Consider the following 22,831-nt stretch of genomic DNA (forward strand, 5'->3'; position numbering starts at 1 on the left):
AGTAAAGGGAGGAGGGGGAGATGACACCCAGAGCCAATCATGACTTTGAAAAATGAGTGTCATTGGCTGACAAGGCAATAAGGATCCCAAAGGAAGGGGACACTAGCGTCACGCCGTGGCGTGCCGTTTTACCTCCGGACGGAGGCGGAGGTCCCCAATGGGGGGCTCTCTATGCGGGAGTCCTCCCTTGTTCTATCGGGGATTTGGCCTGGAGGGTGTTGCACAGAGCAGTTCCGTGCAATAGATTTTTAAGTAGGTTTACGGACTCCCAGACCGCCTGTTTGTTTTGCGGTCTGGAGGAGTCCGTCTTTCACGTTTACACGGGGTGTGAGAGGTTGCAGCCCCTCTTCCATTTTTTGAGGGGGCTGCTCCTCAAATTTTGGTTGCACTTCAGTCCCACGCTCCTGATCTACGGTCACCCCGTGCGGAGGGGGGCGGGCGGGTCGGAGGACCTCCTCGTGGGCCTGCTCCTGGGCCTGGCCAAGAAAGCCATCAATTGGTCCTGGCAGCGGGCGAGCGAGGGGGTCGTCCGACCGGATTGCCTCCCCCTCTTCCGTGGCCATGTTCGCGCCCGGGTGGCCATAGAGATGGAGCACGCGGTGTCCGCCGGCACGCTCGAGCTCTTTCGTGACCGGTGGGCGCCGCGGGGCCTGGAGTGCATTGTTAATCGGGACAACCAAATTTTAATTTGATTGGTGGAGGGTTATTTAAAAGGGTAATTGGGTTTTGTCACCTTATTTGTGAAATTGTTTCTTTTTTATTTGGGTCCAATGAAAAGAGAGGGGACACTAGCGTCACGCCGTGGCGTGCCGTTTTACCTCCGGACGGAGGCGGAGGTCCCCAATGGGGGGCTCTCTATGCGGGAGTCCTCCCTTGTTCTATCGGGGATTTGGCCTGGAGGGTGTTGCACAGAGCAGTTCCGTGCAATAGATTTTTAAGTAGGTTTACGGACTCCCAGACCGCCTGTTTGTTTTGCGGTCTGGAGGAGTCCGTCTTTCACGTTTACACGGGGTGTGAGAGGTTGCAGCCCCTCTTCCATTTTTTGAGGGGGCTGCTCCTCAAATTTTGGTTGCACTTCAGTCCCACGCTCCTGATCTACGGTCACCCCGTGCGGAGGGGGGCGGGCGGGTCGGAGGACCTCCTCGTGGGCCTGCTCCTGGGCCTGGCCAAGAAAGCCATCAATTGGTCCTGGCAGCGGGCGAGCGAGGGGGTCGTCCGACCGGATTGCCTCCCCCTCTTCCGTGGCCATGTTCGCGCCCGGGTGGCCCTAGAGATGGAGCACGCGGTGTCCGCCGGCACGCTCGAGCTCTTTCGTGACCGGTGGGCGCCGCGGGGCCTGGAGTGCATTGTTAATCGGGACAACCAAATTTTAATTTGATTGGTGGAGGGTTATTTAAAAGGGTAATTGGGTTTTGTCACCTTATTTGTGAAATTGTTTCTTTTGTTTGGTCCAATGAAAAGAGAGGGGACACTAGCGTAGATTTAGACTTGAATGTAGGAAGTATGATTAAGAAGGTTGCAGATGATACAAAAATTGGCTGTGTGGTTGATAATGAAGGAAGCTGAAGACTGCAGGAAGATATCAATGGACTGGTCAGGTGGGCAGAACAGTGGCAAAAGGAATTCAATCTGGAGAAGTGTGAGGTCATGCATTTGTGGAGGGCTAACAAGGCAAGGGAATACACAAGGGTAGGACACTGAGAAGTGCAGAAGATCAGAGGGGCCTTGGAGTGCATGTCCACAGATCTCTGAAGGTAGCTGGACAGGTAGATAAGTTGGTTAAGAAGGCATATGGGATACTTGCCTTTATTAGCTGAGGCACAGAATATAAGAGCAGGGAGGTTATGCTTGAAATGTATAAAACACTAGTTAGGCCGCAGCTAGAGTACTGCGTGCAGTCCTGGTCACCACATTACAGGAAGGATGTGATTGCACTAGAGAGGGTGCAGAGGAGATTTACGAGGATGTTGCCTGGGCTGAAGAATTTTAGCTATGAGGAAAGATTGGATAGGCTGGGTTGTCCTATTTATCCCTCAAATAAAAACAGAAAATGCCGGAGACATGTGGTGTATGTAACCATTCCACCTTTAAGAGAACTATTTTAAGAGATGCACTACTTTATCTTGGCTGCTGTATACTGTAATACCGGTGGTGACCACACCGGTATATAAGTGCTGTGTAATGATTTATTGGGCAGTTCAGCCTGACCTCCGACTAGTAAAGACCTGTTGAATTTACTCTTGTGGTCTGTGTGCAGCGATTCTTATTAACAATAACTAGAACACACAGACTTAACAGTGGCGACGATGACGATCTTACCCTGCGGCAGAGATATATCCAAGGCAGTTTAACGGGCGTCGAGAAGAGGCATCCGCCCTCGTCATCCTGCTGAGAAAAGACTCGGGTCTGAAGAGCAAGGAAGAATCCTGACACGAAGCCTTCCATCAGCAACAGGCAATGATCATCCCTTCTATCACGGTGGTGGGTAAGCCGATCAGCGACGAGCAGCAAGTCGGCCACGTTGGCTGTGAAGTAGGGGAGGGAAAAACGGAGGATATAAGGGCGGCGAACTCGACCACGGCCGGGGAAAAGAGCCGGACAGAAGTCGGGGCCAGAGGCGCTGAGACTGGGGCAGCGTAAGGCACGGGAGCCGCGGTGAATGCAAACGCAACCGGAGTAAAAGACTGGGCTGCAAGCGGGCTGGGAGATGCAACAGCGTCGAGAGAGAGCTCGACCGCGACCGGGGAAAAAGGCCGGGCAGCTACCGAGGCCGCGAGGCGTGGGATAAAAAAAAACAAAAAAAAACGCGGAGAACTCAGCCGCAGCCGGGGGAAAGGATCGGACTGCAAGAGGGGCTGGGAGGCACGATTTGAGAACTGCTGGGGAGGGCGAACGCAGCAATACGGCAATCGCCATTACAGCCAGCGGGGGAGAAAGCCAAATGCGGGAAGCCGCCATTTTCGTAGGCGGGGGAAGAAGACAAGCGCGGGAAACCGCCATTTTGAAAAAAAAAAAAAAAAATTCTTTTTGTTTCTCAAGAAGATTGCGAGGATGCCTAAGCGTGGTAACATCAACGATTTCGATCCCGATGTTGAAGATTGGGCCACGTATGTAGAACGCATAGAGATTTATTGTAAGGCAAATAAAATATCAGATGAAGATAAAGCACTAACCTTACTAAACTCAATGGGTGCGAAGACATACGGGCTATTGAAGCACCTTCTATCACCAGCTAAACCGGCGGATCAGGCTTTCGCTAATATTGTTGCTGTCCTGAGAAATCATTTGAACCCCACACCGCTGATGTTAGCGGAACGATTTAAATTTTATGCGAGAACGCAACTGAAAGAGGAAAGCAACGCGGAGTATTTAATTGAACTGCGTAAGTTAGCGAAATACTGTCAGTTTGGGGAAAGACTGACAGAGGCACTGAGAGACAAATTCGTGTGTGGATTGTCGAAAGAAGGAACACAAAAGCGGCTGCTTGAAGAGAATGATCTTACACTTGATAAGGCTGTCACTATTGCAGCATCGCACGAAGCCGCAGCGAGAGGCACTGCGGAAATGCAGCTGAAGGCAGCGGTACTCAGCGTAGATCAAATGGCTTTGGGTACAGCGAAATGTTATCGTTGTGGAAAGACAACACACGATCAGAACCAATGCTGGTTTAAAAATCAGGAATGTAGAAAATGTGGCAAGCTTTGTCACATAGCTAAAGTATGCCGGTCAGGAAAGAAGACCAGCAACAAAAAGTCACCGCAGGAAAAGTGCAGAAAGGTACATAAGGTGGCTGAGAAGAGTTCGGATGAACAGAATTCGGATTCAGACTCCAACAGCAAGGAACTGGGTAGTCTGAGAATTCACAATGTGAGTAAGGAAGCTGACCTACAAACCATCTGGGTCACACTTCAGATAGCAGGAGTCCAAGTGAAGATGGAATTGGACACCGGATCGGCGTTGACGGTCATGAATAAGCAAGATTACAAAAGGTTATTCACACATATTCCCCTACGGGATACGGAGATAGCATTGCAGACATACACGGGGCAAAGAGTATACCCCATCGGAAAGATAAAAGTCAAGGTGGTACACAAGGGCAAAGAACACCAAGGAATGTACTACCTGAGGGAGGTCCACCACTTCTGGGACGGGAGTGGATCAGGAAAATAAATATGGACTGGCACTCCCTAAAAGCAATAACGGTAGATTCCGGAAAAAAAGATGTCAAACCTGAACGATTGTCCAGAATATTGGATGAGGTTAAAGAGGTGTTCCAACAGGGACTGGGAACACTGAGAGGAATTACGGCAAAAATCATGATTGCAGAACATGCAAACCCAAAATTTTTCAAAGCCAGACCTTATGCGATACGACCTGCTGTGGAAGCTGAGCTGGAAGGGCTAGAACGTTCAGGAGTACTGTCTAAGGTGGACTGGAGTGAGTGGGCCACGCCCATTGTTCCCGTCATGAAGCGTTCATCGAGTAACAAGCCAGGGGAACCGGGGAAGGTCCGCATCTGTGGAGACTTCAAGATCACGGTTAATCCGGTGCTTCACACGGTGCAATATCCGCTTCCGCGGATTGAGGATATCTTTGCTTCATTGTCTGGCGGGAAACACTTCACCAAGATAGACCTGGCGCAAGCGTACTTACAGATGGAAGTTGAGGAAGAGTCGCGCCAGTATCTCTCAATCAACACGCACAGAGGCTTGTATCGATATAATAGACTGGTTTTTGGAGTGGCTTCGGCTCCAGCAATTTGGCAGAGGGCCATGGAGCAGGTATTACAGGGAATTCCAAGCACTCAATGTTACTTGGACGATATCCTGATTACAGGAGATGACGATGAGGAACACCTTGCAAATTTGAAACTGGTGCTCACCAGATTGAAGGAATATGGACTTCGAGTTAATCGCCAGAAATGTGAGTTCTTTCAGAAACGGATCTCGTACTGTGGTCATGTCATTGACCAGGAGGGGCTGCACAAGTCACCTGACAAGATCGAAGCTGTTGTGAAGGCTCCCGCTCCGGAAAATTTATCCCAGTTGAGGTCGTTCCTAGGGTTGATTAACTATTACCATAAGTTTCTGCCAAATCTATCCACGGTGCTGCACCCGCTGAACGCTCTTTTGCAGAAAGAAGTACCGTGGAAGTGGAGCGAGGACTGTAAGAAGGCCTTTCGCAAAAGCAAGGCATTGATCACCTCAGAGGAAGTGTTGGCTCACTTCAACCCAACGCTACCTATTCGTTTAGCTTGTGATGCTTCTCCTTATGGTATTGGAGCAGTACTCTCACACAAGTTGCCAAATGGCTTGGAAAGGCCAGTCGCATTTGCATCCAGATCATTGACCTCCGCTGAGCGCAACTATGCTCAGATAGATAGGGAGGCTCTCAGCCTTGTGTGGGGAGTAAAGAAGTTTAATCATTACCTGCAGGGCCAGAAGTTTACACTGCTGACAGACCACCAGCCGTTGGTATCCATTTTTAACCCTAAGAAGGGTGTTTCGGTGATGACAGCACAGAGGCTCCAGAGATGGTCCCTTTTCCTAGGGGCACATCAATATCAGATAGAATTCAAAGGTACAAAGCAGCATGGTAATGCTGATGGGCTGTCGCGCCTGCCACTACCTACTGAGGAGGAGGCACCGACGGTTGACCCGGTGGAGTTCTTTCACTCGACCATCATCGAATGTTTACCTGTCACCAATGCAAATATTGAAAGGGAGACTAGGAATGACCCGACACTGGCCCGGGTCTACGAATTGACAGTAAAGGGATGGCCAGCCCATGGTGATCCACTGTTACCGGCATTCTCAGCAAGACGAGAACAGCTGTCCATCTGTCAGGGAACATTGATGTATGGAACAAGGGTGATTATCCCTCCTAAGTTAAGAGAGAGAGTTCTAAAAGAACTACATGAAGGTCATCTGGGGGGAGTCAAGATGAAAAGCCTTGCTGGGCTTATGTGTGGTGGCCGGGTATCGACCAACAGATAGAGGATCTGACGAAAAGCTGCTCAGGGTGCCAAAAAGTCCAAAATGCACCTCCAATTGCACCGCTGCATCCATGGGAATGGCCTTCAACCCCATGGCAATGTGTACATATTGACTTTGCTGGTCCATTCATGGATTCCATGTTTTTAATTGCGGTGGACGCACATTCTAAATGGCCAGAAGTGATTAAAATGACTACCACTACCTCGGAGAAGACGATCGCGGTGCTAAGAACGATATTTGCAAGAAATGGATTGCCAGAGCAAATATGTTCGGACAACAGACCACAGTTCGTGTCAGAGGAATTCCAGAAATTCCTGAAGAAGAATGGGGTGAAACATTATACCTCTGCCCCATATCATCCAGCTACGAATGGGCTGGCCGAGAGGTTTGTGCAGACGTTCAAAAAGGCAATAAAGGCCATGAGCGAAGATCAGATTCCACTGCAACACAAGGTGGACAATTTCCTACTGGCATATCGAAACGCCACCCATGCAACAACAAACCAAAGTCCTGCCATGATGTTCTATAACAGGAGGTTGCGGTCCAGGTTGGACTTGTTAAAACCAAATGTGCGGAGGGAAGTCGAAAACAAACAGTTCCAGCATATCAATAACAAGCCCACTCGGAGTTTTGAAATAGGACAACCGGTGTTAGCCAGGGACTATAAAAACGAGAAATGGCAATCTGGAACAATTCGGGCCAGACAAGGACCCCTGATGTACACGGTAGATGTTGGTGAAAATGTAATGCGACGTCATGCTGACCAACTGGTGGGATCGAGAACAAGGGTCGAGCCCATGGTTACGACAGAGACAACCGTGGAGGAAGTTAGTGAACCTGAAGCATCTACCTCAGAAGTGAATATACCTGATGATGATGTCCTATCCATAGGGGATCAACTAGATGAGTCACCCCAGCAACGAGAACCAGAGACCCCTGAAAGGCGTTATCCGTCTCGGATCAGGAGGCCTCCTCAGAGACTGAATCTGTGAACTGTTTTTACATGAAGTTGTGTATATATGTTATTATGTTATGTTTAATGGGGAATATATACTGTTAAGCTAAAAAGGGAGGATTGTGGTGTATGTAACCGTTCCACCTTTAAGAGAACTATTTTAAGAGATGCACTACTTTATCTTGGCTGCTGTATACTGTAATACCGGTGGTGACCACACCGGTATATAAGTGCTGTGTAATGATTTATTGGGCAGTTCAGCCTGACCTCCGACTAGTAAAGACCTGTTGAATTTACTCTTGTGGTCTGTGTGCAGTGATTCTTATTAACAATAACTAGAACACACAGACTTACCAAGACACTCGGCAGGTCAGGCAGCGTCTGTGAAGAGAGAAACAGAGTCAACGTTTCAGGTCGATGACCTTTCGTCAGAACTGGAAAAAAGCCGGAAATGGAACAGATTCTTAAGCAAGTGAAGAGGCTGGGAAAGGGGGGAGGGGAGGAAAGAACAAAAGGGAAGGTCTGTGATAGGATGGAAGGCAGGAGAGATTAAGAGACATTGGCCCAGTAATTCGGCTCGGGTGATTGCCGCGCGTGCAAGGCCCCAAGGTGGACTCACCCGGCGCGCCGACATCTGAAATCTGGCCCGCAATGACATTCCTGTGACTGGCCAGCTTGAGGTCCTGCCGCGCTGTGCGTGCGTGACCCAGCGGCGTACTTAGTGCGATGAGCCGGCTGGGATCACGTGGGCACTGGGCAACCAATGGGAGGTTGCAAAAGTTCATTCATAAGTTTGACAGTGAGAGCTGTCAAACTCATGAAAACTGCTGGCCCCAAAACACGACTTAAACCTGAAAGAAAATTTAAAAAAAACATTGCAATACTTAAATGAACCATAAATAACTATGAAAAACTATTTTAAACAATAATTTTAAAATTTGAAAAAAAAATTTTTATAAAAAATCGGGGCTAAAACTAAACTTACCTTACTGTAAATTCTTAAAAATTACAAACCTGTGGAAAAAAAAAAATCTAAATTGTATTAATAGACCGCTTACCTGAAAAACTAAGTACTTACGTGTGGTTTTTCCGTGTGTAAATATCGGAGGCCTTTACACACGCGCAACTCTGGGGAAAAAAAAGGGAATTTCACTGCGCACGTGCTGCCTGTGCAGCTGCGCGCGCTGTGCCTCTGAACCCCTTCGTTCAGAGGACTGGAAGTGCCGGCGTTCCCCGCATGCACGGTGCTTCCTGAACGCCGGCATTTCCACCGGCCAGATGCGTGAGTACCCAGACCGTACTCACGCATTTGGACCCGAATTACTGGGCCATTGAGAGATATTCAAGGCAAAGGGAGATGGTAATGGGACAGGTTAAGAAACAAAGGATGGCTCTAGATGAAGTGTAAATTGTGCTTTCTTTTAAATATTAATCCCTCAACCAACATAACAAAAACAGATGATCCAGTCATTATCACATTGTTGTTTGTGGGAGCTTGCTGTGTGCAAATTGGCTGCTATGTTTCCTACATTACAACAGTGACTACACTTCAAAAAGTACTTCATTGGCTGTAAAGTGCTTTGAGACGTCCGGTGGTCGTAAAAGGCGCTATAGAAATGCAAGTCTTTCTTTTCCCTAGTCTCATTCTTTTGTATTTTCCCACATTAAATGCCATTTTCCACCCACCTATCCCGATCCCTTTGTATTTGTAGGTCCGCCTCACCCCCATTATTAGATTCATGCCAGCTTTAAATGATGGTTAACTGTGTATGTGTGTTTTTTGTAATGTTTTAAATATGACCTTTTGCACGAGTACATTCCATGTATTTGACATGTACTGGGGTAAGTCTGGTCTATCCGCCGGGGAAAGGATGTTTGAGTTAAGCTGACGGGATTGGGGGGATTGCAGGAAGAGAGAGGCAATCACTGTGTGTACTCTTTTTGAGCAACCCATAAACAAAGAGACTAACTAAACTCAAAACATTAAGTGAAACTTAACAAATTAAGTTGAAATTTGGTTGCTGGGTGATGAATCACTCCAGTCCCCACGGGGCCCACCGGTCGCAGGAGGCCTCGAGCGTGCCGGGTTCACCGCGTGCTCCATCTCCAAGGACACCCGGGCACGAACGTGGCCACGGAAGAGCGGCAGTCAGTCGGCCGAACGACCCTCTGCTGCCTGGACCCAGTTGCTGGCAATCACTGTGTGTAGTGTTGGTTGTGTAGACTTTGTCCCACTGATGTGAAGAGACTATCTGTTATAGACTTGTTTTAGTGATTAATCTCTCTTGATGTTTGACTGTCGAGAAGGAAAGTACAAATGGAAAGAGGCGAGGAGACTGGTGAATCTTCTCTGGTGGAACAGGAAGTCCAGTAAATCATTCTGAGATGAGAGTTACTGAGGTTTCCCTCAATCTGGTCAGGGTAGGACGGTGCTGGGGTTCCATGGATACCTTGTGTTCCTGTTTGGACCACAACACTGTGGGATCAACAGGAAGGAACAGGCTAAGAAAGCACATCAAAGGTCTAACACTATTGAATGAAAGATGAAGTAAGGAAAAGTGGGACTAGTGGACTGACACACGTGTTCATGTGATACAGGTATGTTGAGAATAACCTCAGATTTTCACCCAAGGTCAAAACTCAGATAAAGCTCTAACACTGTGACCACGTCTCTAATTGTTTATCCTATAGTTACCTTGCTCTATTCTCCAACTCTCCATTAGGCTTAGAAGTGGCAGCTTTAGCCGTAGGAACCTAGTGCAGTGTGGTTCTAAGCCAATGGGACTCCATGAAGAGAGTATTGTTCTTCACCCCCTCCCCACCAACAGAAATGATCTTCACCAAGAAAAGAATCCCATAAAGGCCAGTTGGAACTCCCAGATTTGAATTAGGACAATTCTACTAGACTAGATTGGGTGTTTAACCAAATTGTCTGCAACTTAAAACATCAAATGAAACTTAAAATTTGGTTGCTGGGGTCGATGATGCATTCCAGTCGCTGCGGAGCCTACCCGTCACAGAAGGGCTCGAGCATGCTGGCCGACACCGCGTGCTCCATCTCCAGGGAGAACCAGGCGCAAACATGGCCACGGAAGACAGGCAGGCAAGCGGGCCGAACAACACTCAACCGCCCGCTGCTTGGACCAGTTAATGGCCTTTTTGGGAAGGCCCAGGAGCAGTCCTCCGAGAAGGTCCTCTCATCTGCCTGCTCCCTCCACACTGGGTGACCGAAGATCAGGAGCGTGGGACTGAAGTGCAACCCAAAATTGAGCAGCTCCTTTCACATAATGAATGAAAGGAGGACTGCCACCTCACATTCTGTGTAAACACAGCCCAGTGTACTCTTTTAGTTTGGACCAACAACAAATTTGACTGTAAATTAACAAAAGTTCAACTAAAACATAAATCAAATTAAAATTTGGTTTTCCGGGTTGACGAGGCACTCCAGTCCCCGCGGCGCCCACCGGTCGCGGAAATACTCAAGCGTGCCGGCGGACACCGCGTGCTCCATCTCCAGGGCCACTTGGGCGCAAACATGGCCGCGGAAGAGAGGCAGGCAATCCGGCTGAACGACCCCCCGGACCAATTGATGGCTTTTTTTAGCCAGGCCCACAAGGGTGACCGTAGATCAGGAGCGTGGGACTGAAGTGCAACCAAAAATCAAGGAGCAGCCTCTTCAGGTAATGAAAGAGGGGCTGCAACCTCTCACATTCTATGTAAACGTGAAACACGGACTCCTCCAGGCCGCAAAAAATGCAGGCGGCCTGGGAGTCCGTGAACCTATTTAAAACCATATTGCACGGGACCGCTCCGTGCAACACCCTCCAGGCCAAGTCCCCGATGGAACAAGGGAGGACTCCCGCGTAGAGAGCCCTCCATTGGGGACCTCCGCCACCGCCGGTCAGCAAGACGCCACGCCAAGGCGTGTCCGGATGGCAGACGCAGACGGCAAAGTGGTGTCTGCGCAGGAGCAGCCCGTACAGGAAACTCCTCCGCACGGAATGAAAAGGCACGGAGGGTCTTTCCTCGAGACGGCGCAAGTTGTGAGGAGCCGGTTTCCGAGGGGAGTTTCGGGGCCGGGCGCCGATTAGGAACTCCGTCCGAACGGGGGCAAGCTCGGACGGGATCGCCCCACGTGCTCAAGCCGCCTCGATACACCTAGTGGAGCCGGGGCCCAGTGCCACTTTCACCGACTCAATGGCTTGGACCACGAGCCGGACGTTGGCCCAGGACAGGCGCCGCGCCAGCTCCTCCAGCGCCATCCAGCCCGCTCCTCCGCCATCGAGCAGATCCCCGACTCTGGTCACCTTGCCAGGCACAGCCCTGCGCTCCGCCAGCCACCCGAACCCACGGTCGTGAAGGTGCGGATTCCTGAGCAACGGCACCCGAAGGAGAGCCGCTGCTCCTGAGGGGCGGGGGAGGAAAAAAAAAGAGCTCCGCCTGGAAGCGACGTAGTTCCAAACCCATAGCAGTTCCTGGTAGAAGACAGGCAGCTCCCGCAGGCTGGCACGCATGCCGCCCACTTTCACAAACAGGAGCTGCGTGGCGTAATTGAGGCCGCGCAGCTGGTGGAAGAAATACGTCACCAACGCACACCATCTCAGAGGACACAGCCCAGCGTAGCTCTTGTCTGAAGACAACCAAATGTTATCAGAAAATAAGCAACCACTCAAATTTACAAGGAGACAAAATCCAGTCCAATGTTGGACAGTTTATTTACAGTTAGTGACAGTTGATATTACAGAGCCCAGGTCTCACAGCTCTTTGTACAAAGTCACACAACCCATCAGTCCCTGAAGGACAGGGTCTCCCACACAATTATATAAACACGAGTACTGAACACAATAAGCTTCAGTCACTCTCCCCCAGGGTGTGCTTGTCAAACAAGTACTCTCCCATGCCATTCTCAGGGGCTCCCAGTCTCTTCAAGTTGGTGATGTGATCTCCAAGCTTCTTGATTATCTTCACTTGCTCATCCAAGTAGTGGGTCTCCAGGAAGTCACACAACTGAAAAGAAACAAAAAGTGAAACTAGTTATGGCCAGTAGCAGATATCAAGGAACATCCAAGCTCCCCCCACTTCCTCTAGAGTTGGGATTTTAATCCTCTTGGACTGGAGGATAGTCAAGTGGTGTAATTGAGATGATGTAAATTTGCTCAAATGATCTAGTAATTCCTGTACAATAGATGCTTAGATCCTGGAACCACTGCGACACACTTATTCTCAATGTCCACATAAGGCCAACTGTCCCATCCTCACCCCAACCCCCTTAAGAACCCAGGAGACACCCCAACACAAAGCGATTGGGCATGTAGATTGTTGAATCGGCTCAAGGACAGCAAGGTTCCACCACCTCCAACATACCCAAAAACCCAACAAGCACTTACATGAGGGTCAGTGCTCCCAGTGGAGAGTTTGTGCAGATCCAGCAGACTCTGGTTGACATTCTTCTCCATCTGCAGAGCTCTCTGCATCACCTCCAGACCATTGCTCCACTCATCCTGCTCTGGTTTCTGAAGGTGAAAGTCACAGTTCACTTACAATGAATTAAACAAAAAAGACACAAGACAGCACAAGGAAAACAGGGGTGAAAAGCAGCCAGAAATCCATGTTACCATGAACCAATGTGTCACAGGAATATAGAATGACAGCATTAAGCCACTAGAACCATGGATTCAAATTGGAACTAATTGCTTTAGAAAGTATTGGAAACAAGGGGAACCCAACAGAAGGCCACTCATTTATTGAATCCAACCTTGACGTCCTCCAAGATGATTCGGCCTCCACGCCGATTCTGGAATTTCATCAGTTTCTCAGCATCCTCGTGTTTCTCATGTGACTGCTCCTTGAGGAACTCTGCAAAGTGACGCAGGGCAACATCATCCCGGTCAAAGTAATAGGACTGTGGAGAGAATTTTAAACAGCTTCATCAGACCTAGATCTTCATATACAATGCAAGATTATATTTACCCCTAGTTAGCTAGTGAGTTCTTAATCTTGCAAAAATAGATAGAACCATAGAAGATAGGAGCAGTAGTAGGCCATTCGGCCCCTTGAGCCTGTTCCAACGTTTAGTGAGATCATGGCTGATCATCCAAACAAGTACCCTGTCCCTGGCTTCTCCCTTGATCCTGAAGATACCATTGGTTAACTAACAAAATGCAATTCACTTCACTAATCTGAACATGTTGGCCAGCTTCTCCTCCCAAGAACCAGGATGAAACAGTCAACCAACAAATATAAACTATAAACTACAGTTCAGGATTATATTTCATGACCAGTCAAACTAAACTCTACTGCTGGATAAGTAGTCCCTCCTCTACTTCCTGTCATTCAGATGAGATGTTAAACAGAGGCCCTGTCTGTCCTCAGGTGGATGTGAAAGATCTCAAGGCACTACTTCAGAGAACAGGGGAGTTCTCTCCAGATTCCCAGGCCAATATTTATCCCTCAACCAAAACAGATGATCTGATGAGTCTCATTGTTTGTGCAAGCTTACTGTGCACAAATTGGCTGCTGCATTTCCCACATAACAGGTGGCTTCATTGACTACCTCCCAAAGTGCCTTGTAGCCAAAGAGATCTAGGCACAGTGAACAAGGCTTCAACACCAGGATTCCCAGAACTTCACTTCCAGTTAAAAAGAAAGCTAGTGAGGACCTGCCATCATGTCACTCACTACAGTCACCCCACTGAAACTGAACTTTGTTTCATATCAACAAGCACCAACAGTCACTTGACCAGGTTTGTGCTCTTCTGTTACAAACTCAGGCAGCAGCTGAGCTAGTTCCATATATTAAACCTGCTCAACAGAGCGCAGCTGCTACAAGGAGCAGGCCATCAACACAACAAGCTCACCCTGAAGTACTCACTGCTCAAACATTGCTTCCCCAGGTAAGGAAGTCAAGAGAAATATAGTTGAAAGCCAGTTCATGGAACTACAGAATGTCCAGCTTTTAAGAATACAGCAACAAGGAATACAAGACTCACCATGGAAAGATAAACATAGGAGGAATAGAGCTCCATGTTAATTTGCTTGTTGACAGCATCCTCACAGTCCTTGTGGTAGTTCTGACGTACTTGGGAGGCCATCTTCACTATTTCCTGTTATACTATTACTGCTCACTAGCACCTAGAAAGTTCAAAAACTAACCCTTTCTAACTCAAGCTCTTGTATTTATACTACTGGGACAGCCTGCATTCAAACAAGGAATGACATCACCAATGACGATTGACAATCCCTGAGAGCCAATCAGGAATCTTTCCTGAATCCAGGCACCAATTAACAAAGGAGAGGGGGTGTGGGGGAGGAGGGGGGGAGACCCAGAGCCAATCAGAGCTATGGAAAACCGGCAGGTTTGGGAGATCAGTCTCGGTGATGTCATTGCTTTTGGGTTCCTTGACCTTCTTCAAATCGGAAAGTCTCTCGTTGTTTGATGCTCTCATTTGAATTAAATGACAATTTGCTGCTTTTCAAAAGCTCAAGGTGCTGAGAATCATCCTTCGCTATCGATGAATTTTCCTACAATCGTTCCTTCATCGTCGCTGGGTCAAAATCCTGGAACTCACTGCCTAACAGCATTGTGGGAGTACCTTCACCGCACGGAGTTCAAGAAGGCGGCTCACCCCCACCTTCTCCAGTGCGACTCGCGCCGAGCAATACATTCTGGCCGTTGACAGCGACGCCCACATCCCGTGAATTAATATTCTAAAAATGGAATAAATTGATTGGAAACATCTTTGTGTGTTATGGAACATACACCAGAGTATTATTCATTTCACATTTTCAGATTCTGTAGAACCGGGACCCATGAGGCTTGACTTTCCATTAAATATTTCTCCCCATCACACAATCCCTTCGGATGTAAAGACAGAAATTTCTCTTCCAGAAAAAACAGGCAAGTTCCCGATGGCGGGGAGTCCAGAACCAGGGGTCACAGTCTAAGGATAAGTGGGAAGCCATTTAGGACTGAGATGAGGAGGAATTTCTTCACCCAGAGAGTGGTGAACCTGTGACATTCTCTGCCACACAGGGCAGTTGAGGAAAATTCATTAAATATATTCAAGAAGGATTTGAATATATTTCTTGAGGCTAAAGGGATCAAGGGATATGGGGAGAAAGCAGGGACAGGGTACTGAATTTGGATGATCAGCCACGATCTCATTAAATGGCTGAACAGGCTCGAGTTGCCGAATGGCCGACTGATGCTCCAATCTTCTATGTTTCTCTGTGTATTTTCCAGCCCGTCACTCGGGGAGCTGCTACCAGGGCTGTGCTTCTTTGTAGTCAGATTGTAGGAAATGTATCGGCACGGAGCGGGGTGAACGTCGACCTCATAGATTTTGTGAGATGCAAACAGTTACCATTAGTGCCGTTCTGACCTCAGTGCGGGGAGTGCTTGCAGCCGAACCGCACCCGAGTTCAACGTGTTAAATTGGTATAGAACCTCGGTTAGACTACACTTGGAGTACGGTGCACGGTTCTGGTCTCCATAGAATCATAGAATAGTGCAGCACAGAAGGAGGCCATTCGGCCCATCGAGTCTGTCCCGGCTCGTTCAAAGAGCAATCCAGTTAGTCCCACTCCCCCGCTCTTTCCCCAGGAACCTGGAACTTTTTTCTGCTTCAAGTATTTATCCAATTCCCTTTTGAAGGCCACTATTGAATCTGTATCCACCACCCCATCAGGCAGCGCATTCCCAATCCTAACCACTCCTTGTGTAACAACGTTTTTCCTCCTGTCGCCTCTGGTTCTTTTGCTAATCATCTTAAATCTGTGTCCTCTGGTTATCGACCCTTCAGCCATTGGAAACAGTTTCTCTTTATTTACTCTATCGAAACCCTTCATGATTTTAAACGCCTCTATCAAATCTCCTCTTAGCCTTTTCTGCTCTAAGGAGAATATTACAAAAAGGATATAGAGGCACTGGAGAAGGTGCACATTTGATTTACAAGGATGATAGCAGAACTGAGAGGTTATATCGATCAGGAATGACTGAACAAGCTGGGGCTCTTTTCTCTAGAAATAAGAAGGCTGAAGGGTGACCTAATGGAGGTCTTTAAAATTATGAAGGTGTTTTGATAAGGTAGATGGAAAGAAAATGCTTTCACTTGTGGGGGAGTCCAGAACTGAGGGCCATAAATATAAGATAGTCACTAATAAATCTAACAGGGGATTCAGGAGCAACTTCTTCAGTGGTGAGAATGTGGAACTCGCTACCACATAGGAGTAGTTGAGGCGAAGAGCAGAGATGCATTTAAGGGGAAGTTTGGTAAGAAGGGAATAGAAGGATATGCTGATCGGATTAGATGAAGAAGGGCGGGAGGAGGCTCGTGTGGAGCATAAACACGGGCACGGAGCAGTCGGGCCGAATGGCCAGTTTCTGTGCTGTAAATTCGATGTCATTCTTAAAACACGGGCACCTGTAAAGTTTTTCACATCGAGTGAGCTGAAGACTTTGTTTTGTCTGAAACATGAAGCCATGAAACCCGTCAGCACGCAAACCCATCCCGACTCGTAGAATTGCGGCTCATCATCGTGTGAAATGTGGGGACTCAGATACCCCAGAAATGCCTCCGATAGATGCAAAGACATCAGCGTGGAATGGCTGAAGACGGCAATTTCATTGCACCTGCTGCAGTTCTCAGCGAAGTTCCTAAATTAGCGTGTAAACACTGGCGTGTTGCAGCTGCAGCATCATCAACGGATGAATCCATTCCTGGGGGTGAAGGACACAAATGGAGATGCAGTCGGATTTGGAAAGGATGATTGCTATTTGGTATGAACTGCACAATGGGCCTGAATACCAATCAATACATTTATGGAGGAGCTGCCGGTATTGGGTTTATACATTGATGGAACAGGCAGGGAGGGGGAAGAGAGTTTCAGGAGAAGTATCTATTTAACTTGGGGGTTTTACTTTGTGTATTTAATGAAATACATTTACTCCTTCCAGAAGGACTATATTTTGTGGGAATACAGTTCCGCACGTATTCCTCGTCCTTCAATACCTTACCCAAGACCATGAGTGTTGGCAGGTTAGTCAAACAGCGTGGGGGAGGGGGAAGGAGAGTGGTCCCAGAACAAAGCCCAGTAGGGTACTCACAGTTTCCCAGTAAGATATTTTCAAATTCTCTACCCCAAAGGGCTGTGGATGCTGAACCATTAACTATATTCAAGGCTCAGATAGATTTTTAGATTGTAGTGGGATCAAGGGATATGGAGATCGGGCTGGAAAGTAGAGGTGAGATTGAAGATCAGCCATGATTTTATTGAATGGTGGAGCAGGCTCAAGGGCCGCATGGCCTACTCCTGCTTCTAATTAGGTTATGTGGATAGCAAGCCGATATGGCAATTGTTGATTCTCCTCCACCACCACATCAATTGTAATCCCCTTATCATGAGTTCAGTGAGCTCCAACATTGCTGGTCTGTGCAGCAGTTATTTGTTTCTCTGCCCAGAAAGGCTATAGCGGCAGTGGTGAGTTTGTTAAGAGTTACCCCCACTAATGACTGATGGGGATCTGTAGCAGTTTACTGAATACAAACTGCTCTTCCCCAGGGAAAATATAATTCTTAGAGAATGCGAAACCAGAGCTTTCTCTTCATTGGACTGAAATGACAGAACACAGTCACAGCAAATCATCCTTGTGTTTATTATAACTTGTATTTCATTGTAGTGGCTAAATTATAACTCTCCAAGCTCTCAAGGGCAGGGGGAATATTCATCACCATGCCAACAAGTACTTCTATTTAACTGCCTAGAGCCCAAGCTTTGGAATACCCTCCCTAAACCTCTCTGCCTCCTTTAAGACTCTAAAACCTACTTCTTACCAAGCTTCAGGGGTCCCTGGTCCCATTAGCCTGAACACACCTTTGTACATTAAGCTGTTGTATTACAGCATTGCACTTTGTTTGCAACACAAGATTGACAAATTTCCAAGAAATACATAGAATATCAAAGTTAAATAGATTAAAATTACCCCGGCAAAAAATATAACTGTTCCCGTTGGTGGAAGGGTCGAGAACCAGAGGACACAGATTTAAGATGATTGGAAGGGGGCCCAAAGACGACTGAGGAAAAACTGAACGCAGCGAGTGGTTAGGACCTGGAATGCACTGCCTGAGAGGGTGATGGTGGCAGACTCAATCTCTGTTTCCAAAAAGGGAACTAGACAAGTACCTGAAGGATAAAATGGCAGGGCTCCAGAGAAAGGGCAGGGTGTAGTACTAGCCGAAGTGCTCCTGCAGAGAGCCAGCATGGGCTCGACAGGCCTCTTGTGCTGTAACCATTCTATGACCAAATCCCATGACAACACTGCTGCACAGCCCAGTGTAATACTGGAAATGTAACCAAGTTATGCTAACTGGAACAAAAACCACTAAAATTTAGAAGGAGACAAAATCCAGTCAAATATAGAACAGTTTATTTACAGTTAGTGACATTTCACAGTAAGAGCCCAGGTCTCTCAGCTCTTGCACAAAGTCACAAACCATCATTCCCTACAGGACAGGCATCTCGCACACAATTATAAATACAAGTACTAAACACAATAGGCTTCATCCCTGCGGTCAGTTTAGTCACTCTTCCCCCAGGGTGTGCTTGTCAAACAGGTACTCCCCCATGCCATTCTCAGGGGCTCCCAGTCTCTTCAAGTTGGTGATGTGATCTCCAAGCTTCTTGAGCATCTTCACTTGCTCATCCAAGTAGTGGGTCTCCAGGAAGTCACACAACTGGAAAAAAGAGGGAAACTAGTTATGTCCAGCAGCAGATTTCAAGGAACATCCTAGCTTCCCCGCAAGAGTTCAATCCACTTGGACTGCAGGATAGTGTTGTGGTGCAATTGAGATTAAAGGAATTACTGCATCATTAGATTAAACTTCCTGCAGAATAGGGGCATAGATCCTAAAATCACTGGGACACATTCACTAGGCAATGTCCACAGTAGGCCAACCTCCCACCACTCAAAAACCTAAAAGGCACCAACACAAAGCTATTGAGCGTGAAGATCTTTTGATTAGGCTCACGGTACCACCACCGCCAACTTAACAAATGCCCACATTACAGCTTCAAGAACTTACATGAGGGTCAGTCCTAACAGTGGCGAGTTTGTGCAGATCCAGCAGACTCTGGTTGACATTCTTCTCCAGCTGCAGAGCTCTCTGCATCACCTCCAGACCATTGCTCCACTCATCCCGCTCTGGTTTCTGGAAAGGGAAATTCAGACAGTTCACTGTACAATGGAATAAACAAACAAGAAAGTATTGAAGGAAATTAGGGGTGCAAATATCGAATGTTACCATGAACCAATGTGTTAGAAGAAAATAGAACTACAGCATTAAGCCAACACAACTACTGGAGTCAAATAACAGATGTAGTTAAGGGGAAGCTAGATAAGTACTAGGGAGAGGTGGATAGAACAATATGCAGATAGGGTTAGATGAAGCATGGCTCGTGGAGTATAAACTCTGTCATGGACCCACTTGGCCAAATGGCCTGTTTGTTCTAAATTGGAACCAATGGCTTTAGAAAGTCTTTGAAACAATCAGTCTACGGGTCCCAGACAGAAGGTCACTCGTTTATTGAGCCAAACCTTGATGTCCTCCAAGATGATTCGGCCTCCACGCCGATTCTGGAATTTCATCAGTTTCTCCGCGTGCTCCCGTTCCTCGTGCGACTGCTCCTTGAAGAACTCGGCAAAGTGACGCAGGGCAACATCATCCCGGTCAAAGTAGAAGGACTATGGAGAGATCAGAAAAGTAGTTGGGTATCCAATGGCAGATCTATCATGGGTATTGTACATAAAGCCAACCTGGATTTTGCTTTCTTTCAAAGGTTTAACGTCTCACTGAACTCGTTGTACATGAAAACTAGCACAGGCCTACTTACTTCACTAACCTGGTAGAGAGTGGACAATCTGACCCCTAGCAATAGGGAAGCTGGCCAATGGAAATGGCAAAAGAACCAGAGGCTACATGAGGAAACTCAAGTGCATGTACTGCCTAAAAGGGTGGTGGGAGCAGATTAAATAGTAACTTGCAAATATTGGCCCAGAGCTATTGCCAAGGGGCACTAAACAAACCCATTAAAGTAGAGTCTAGTCACAGTGCACAATTCATGTAGTACATCAAAGAGAAACTGGTCTGAGTCTTACTGGCTACATTCATCCCATGAACTAAAATTACCACAAGCAGCATTAATTTGGCACCTTCAACACTAATCAAGGCATTGCACAGAAGAACCAGATACCAAGGAATAAAGGTTCATAAGCCTTCAGAATTTGAAGTGCTTGGTCAAGGTCAAGAAGTAGGAAAGCAGAGGAGTTAAGGGAGAGTTCCACTGAGTAGGGTCAAAGTGGCTGAAGGCTTTACCACCATTAAAGCAAAAGGGAGCTAGAGAAAAAGACAGAAGGGCCCAAACTAGTACTTAAAACTAGGAGGTTAAGAATATTAGGAACAGGAGTAGGCCATTCAGCCACCCAAGCCTGCTCCACCATTCAATTTGATCATGGCTGACCTGTAGCTTTACTCCATCCCCCTGGAGACCCTTACCCAACAAAACATCCGTCTTGAAAGCTCCAATTGTCCCAGCATCCACAGCTTGCGGGATGGGAGGGCAGGAAAAGAAAGTGTTCCGGATTTCCACCACCCTTGTGTGAAAAAGTGCTTCCTGACTTCCCTCCTAAATGGGCTACTTCTAATTTGAAGATTACATCCCCTCATTGCAAAAGCAAGGTAGGAAAAAGCCATGGGGTGATTTAGAAGTGAGGATAAGAATTCTGAATGCCACACATTGAATGCAGAGTGTATTCCAAATATAAACTTCAACACCCTCACAAGAGCCCAGGAGAGAGTCATTAAGATACTCAGAATAAGGTTCAGCTATTGCAAGGACCAGGAGAGGCAGTTTGTTGATGAACACACAAGCTGATAAATTGCATTATTATAGCTTTAAAAAATGAATTTACTGTGCATAGATTGAGGGGTGGGCTAGATACAGCACAGAATTTAGTAAAGTCACATTACATAGTCTCCATTGTGAAGTGGTCAGAAATACAAGACTCACCATGGAGAGATAAACATAGGAGGAATAGAGCTCCATGTTGATCTGCTTGTTGACAGCATCCTCGCAGTCCTTGTGGTAGTTCTGACACACTTGAGAAGCCATCCTAATTATTATTATTTATTGCTAAATCTAAACTTTGTTGAAGTAAGAAGCTGGGATTTAACCAACCCCCCAAACTCCTAGTATTTATACTGCTGGATAATCCAGGGCGTGGCCGCCTAGGTGATGAGTGACATTCCTCAATACCCAATCAGAAGTGGCAGCCTCTCTCAGAGCACCAATCAAGTAAAGGGAGGAGGGGGAGATGACACCCAGAGCCAATCATGACTTTGAAAAATGAGTGTCATTGGCTGACAAGGCAATAAGGATCCCAAAGGAAGGGGACACTAGCGTAGATTTAGACTTGAATGTAGGAAGTATGATTAAGAAGGTTGCAGATGATACAAAAATTGGCTGTGTGGTTGATAATGAAGGAAGCTGAAGACTGCAGGAAGATATCAATGGACTGGTCAGGTGGGCAGAACAGTGGCAAAAGGAATTCAATCTGGAGAAGTGTGAGGTCATGCATTTGTGGAGGGCTAACAAGGCAAGGGAATACACAAGGGTAGGACACTGAGAAGTGCAGAAGATCAGAGGGGCCTTGGAGTGCATGTCCACAGATCTCTGAAGGTAGCTGGACAGGTAGATAAGTTGGTTAAGAAGGCATACGGGATACTTGCCTTTATTAGCCGAGGCATAGAATATAAGAGCAGGGAGGTTATGCTTGAAATGTATAAAACACTAGTTAGGCCGCAGCTAGAGTACTGCGTGCAGTTCTGGTCACCACATTACAGGAAGGATGTGATTGCACTAGAGAGGGTACAGAGGAGATTTATGAGGATGTTGCCTGGGCTGAAGAATTTTAGCTATGAGGAAAGATTGGATAGGCTGGGTTGTCCTATTTATCCCTCAAATAAAAACAGAAAATGCCGGAGACATGTGGTGTATGTAACCGTTCCACCTTTAAGAGAACTATTTTAAGAGATGCACTACTTTATCTTGGCTGCTGTATACTGTAATACCGGTGGTGACCACACCGGTATATAAGTGCTGTGTAATGATTTATTGGGCAGTTCAGCCTGACTTCCGACTAGTAAAGACCTGTTGAATTTACTCTTGTGGTCTGTGTGCAGCGATTCTTATTAACAATAACTAGAACACACAGACTTAACAGTGGCGACGATGACGATCTTACCCTGCGGCAGAGATATATCCAAGGCAGTTTAACGGGCGTCGAGAAGAGGCATCCGCCCTCGTCATCCTGCTGAGAAAAGACTCGGGTCTGAAGAGCAAGGAAGAATCCTGACACGAAGCCTTCCATCAGCAACAGGCAGTGATCATCCCTTCTATCACGGTGGTGGGTAAGCCGATCAGCGACGAGCAGCAAGTCGGCCACGTTGGCTGTGAAGTAGGGGAGGGAAAAACGGAGGATATAAGGGCGGCGAACTCGACCACGGCCGGGGAAAAGAGCCGGACAGAAGTCGGGGCCAGAGGCGCTGAGACTGGGGCAGCGTAAGGCACGGGAGCCGCGGTGAATGCAAACGCAACCAGAGTAAAAGACTGGGCTGCAAGCGGGCTGGGAGATGCAACAGCGTCGAGAGAGAGCTCGACCGCGACCGGGGAAAAAGGCCGGGCAGCTACCGAGGCCGCGAGGCGTGGGATTAAAAAAAAAAAAAAACGCGGAGAACTCAGCCGCAGCCGGGGGAAAGGACCGGACTGCAAGAGGGGCTGGGAGGCACGATTTGAGAACCGCTGGGGAGGGCGAACGCAGCAATAC

At 47.5% G+C, this 22,831-nt stretch overlaps 1 protein-coding gene across 4 annotated transcripts; it reads right to left on the reverse strand.

Annotated features, from left to right (window-relative positions):
• Positions 1-11,649: 11,649 nt before the first annotated feature.
• LOC147080815 (ferritin heavy chain B-like) lies at positions 11,650-21,190 on the reverse strand. 4 transcript variants are annotated; one of them, XM_085981073.1, is made up of 4 exons: positions 21,016-21,190; positions 12,707-12,853; positions 12,339-12,464; positions 11,650-11,958 (listed from the first exon to the last, which is right to left on the reverse strand). In XM_085981073.1, exons 1-4 carry the CDS (start codon positions 21,115-21,117, stop codon positions 11,803-11,805), a joined length of 531 nt encoding a protein of 176 aa, XP_085837199.1. In that variant the 5' UTR covers positions 21,118-21,190; the 3' UTR covers positions 11,650-11,802. The 4 variants fall into 4 exon arrangements, with proteins under 4 accessions (XP_085837199.1, XP_085837197.1, XP_085837198.1 ...); XM_085981071.1 differs by lacking the exons at positions 12,707-12,853; positions 21,016-21,190 and adding exons at positions 19,544-19,690; positions 20,502-20,867; XM_085981072.1 differs by lacking the exon at positions 21,016-21,190 and adding an exon at positions 13,941-14,105.
• Between the last annotated feature and the right edge of the window lie 1,641 nt (positions 21,191-22,831).

This window comes from Somniosus microcephalus, unplaced genomic scaffold, assembly GCF_052327205.1.
Source record: "Somniosus microcephalus isolate GS21.2 unplaced genomic scaffold, FLI_Smic_1.0 scaffold1109, whole genome shotgun sequence".
In the NCBI taxonomy this organism is placed as follows: Eukaryota; Metazoa; Chordata; class Chondrichthyes; order Squaliformes; family Somniosidae; genus Somniosus; species Somniosus microcephalus.

Coding starts and splice junctions, on each gene's coding strand:
- LOC147080815 (XM_085981071.1), bottom strand. CDS start 20,807: ATGACTCTCTCCTGGGCTCTTGTGAGGGTGTTGAAGTTTATATTTGGA. Junction 12,465..19,543: donor TCATCTTGGAGGACATCAAG/GTTTGGCTCAAT, acceptor TTTCACCTTCAG/AAACCAGAGCAGGATGAGTG. Junction 11,959..12,338: donor CTGGGAGCACTGACCCTCAT/GTAAGTGCTTGT, acceptor GTTTCTTTTCAG/TTGTGTGACTTCCTGGAGAC.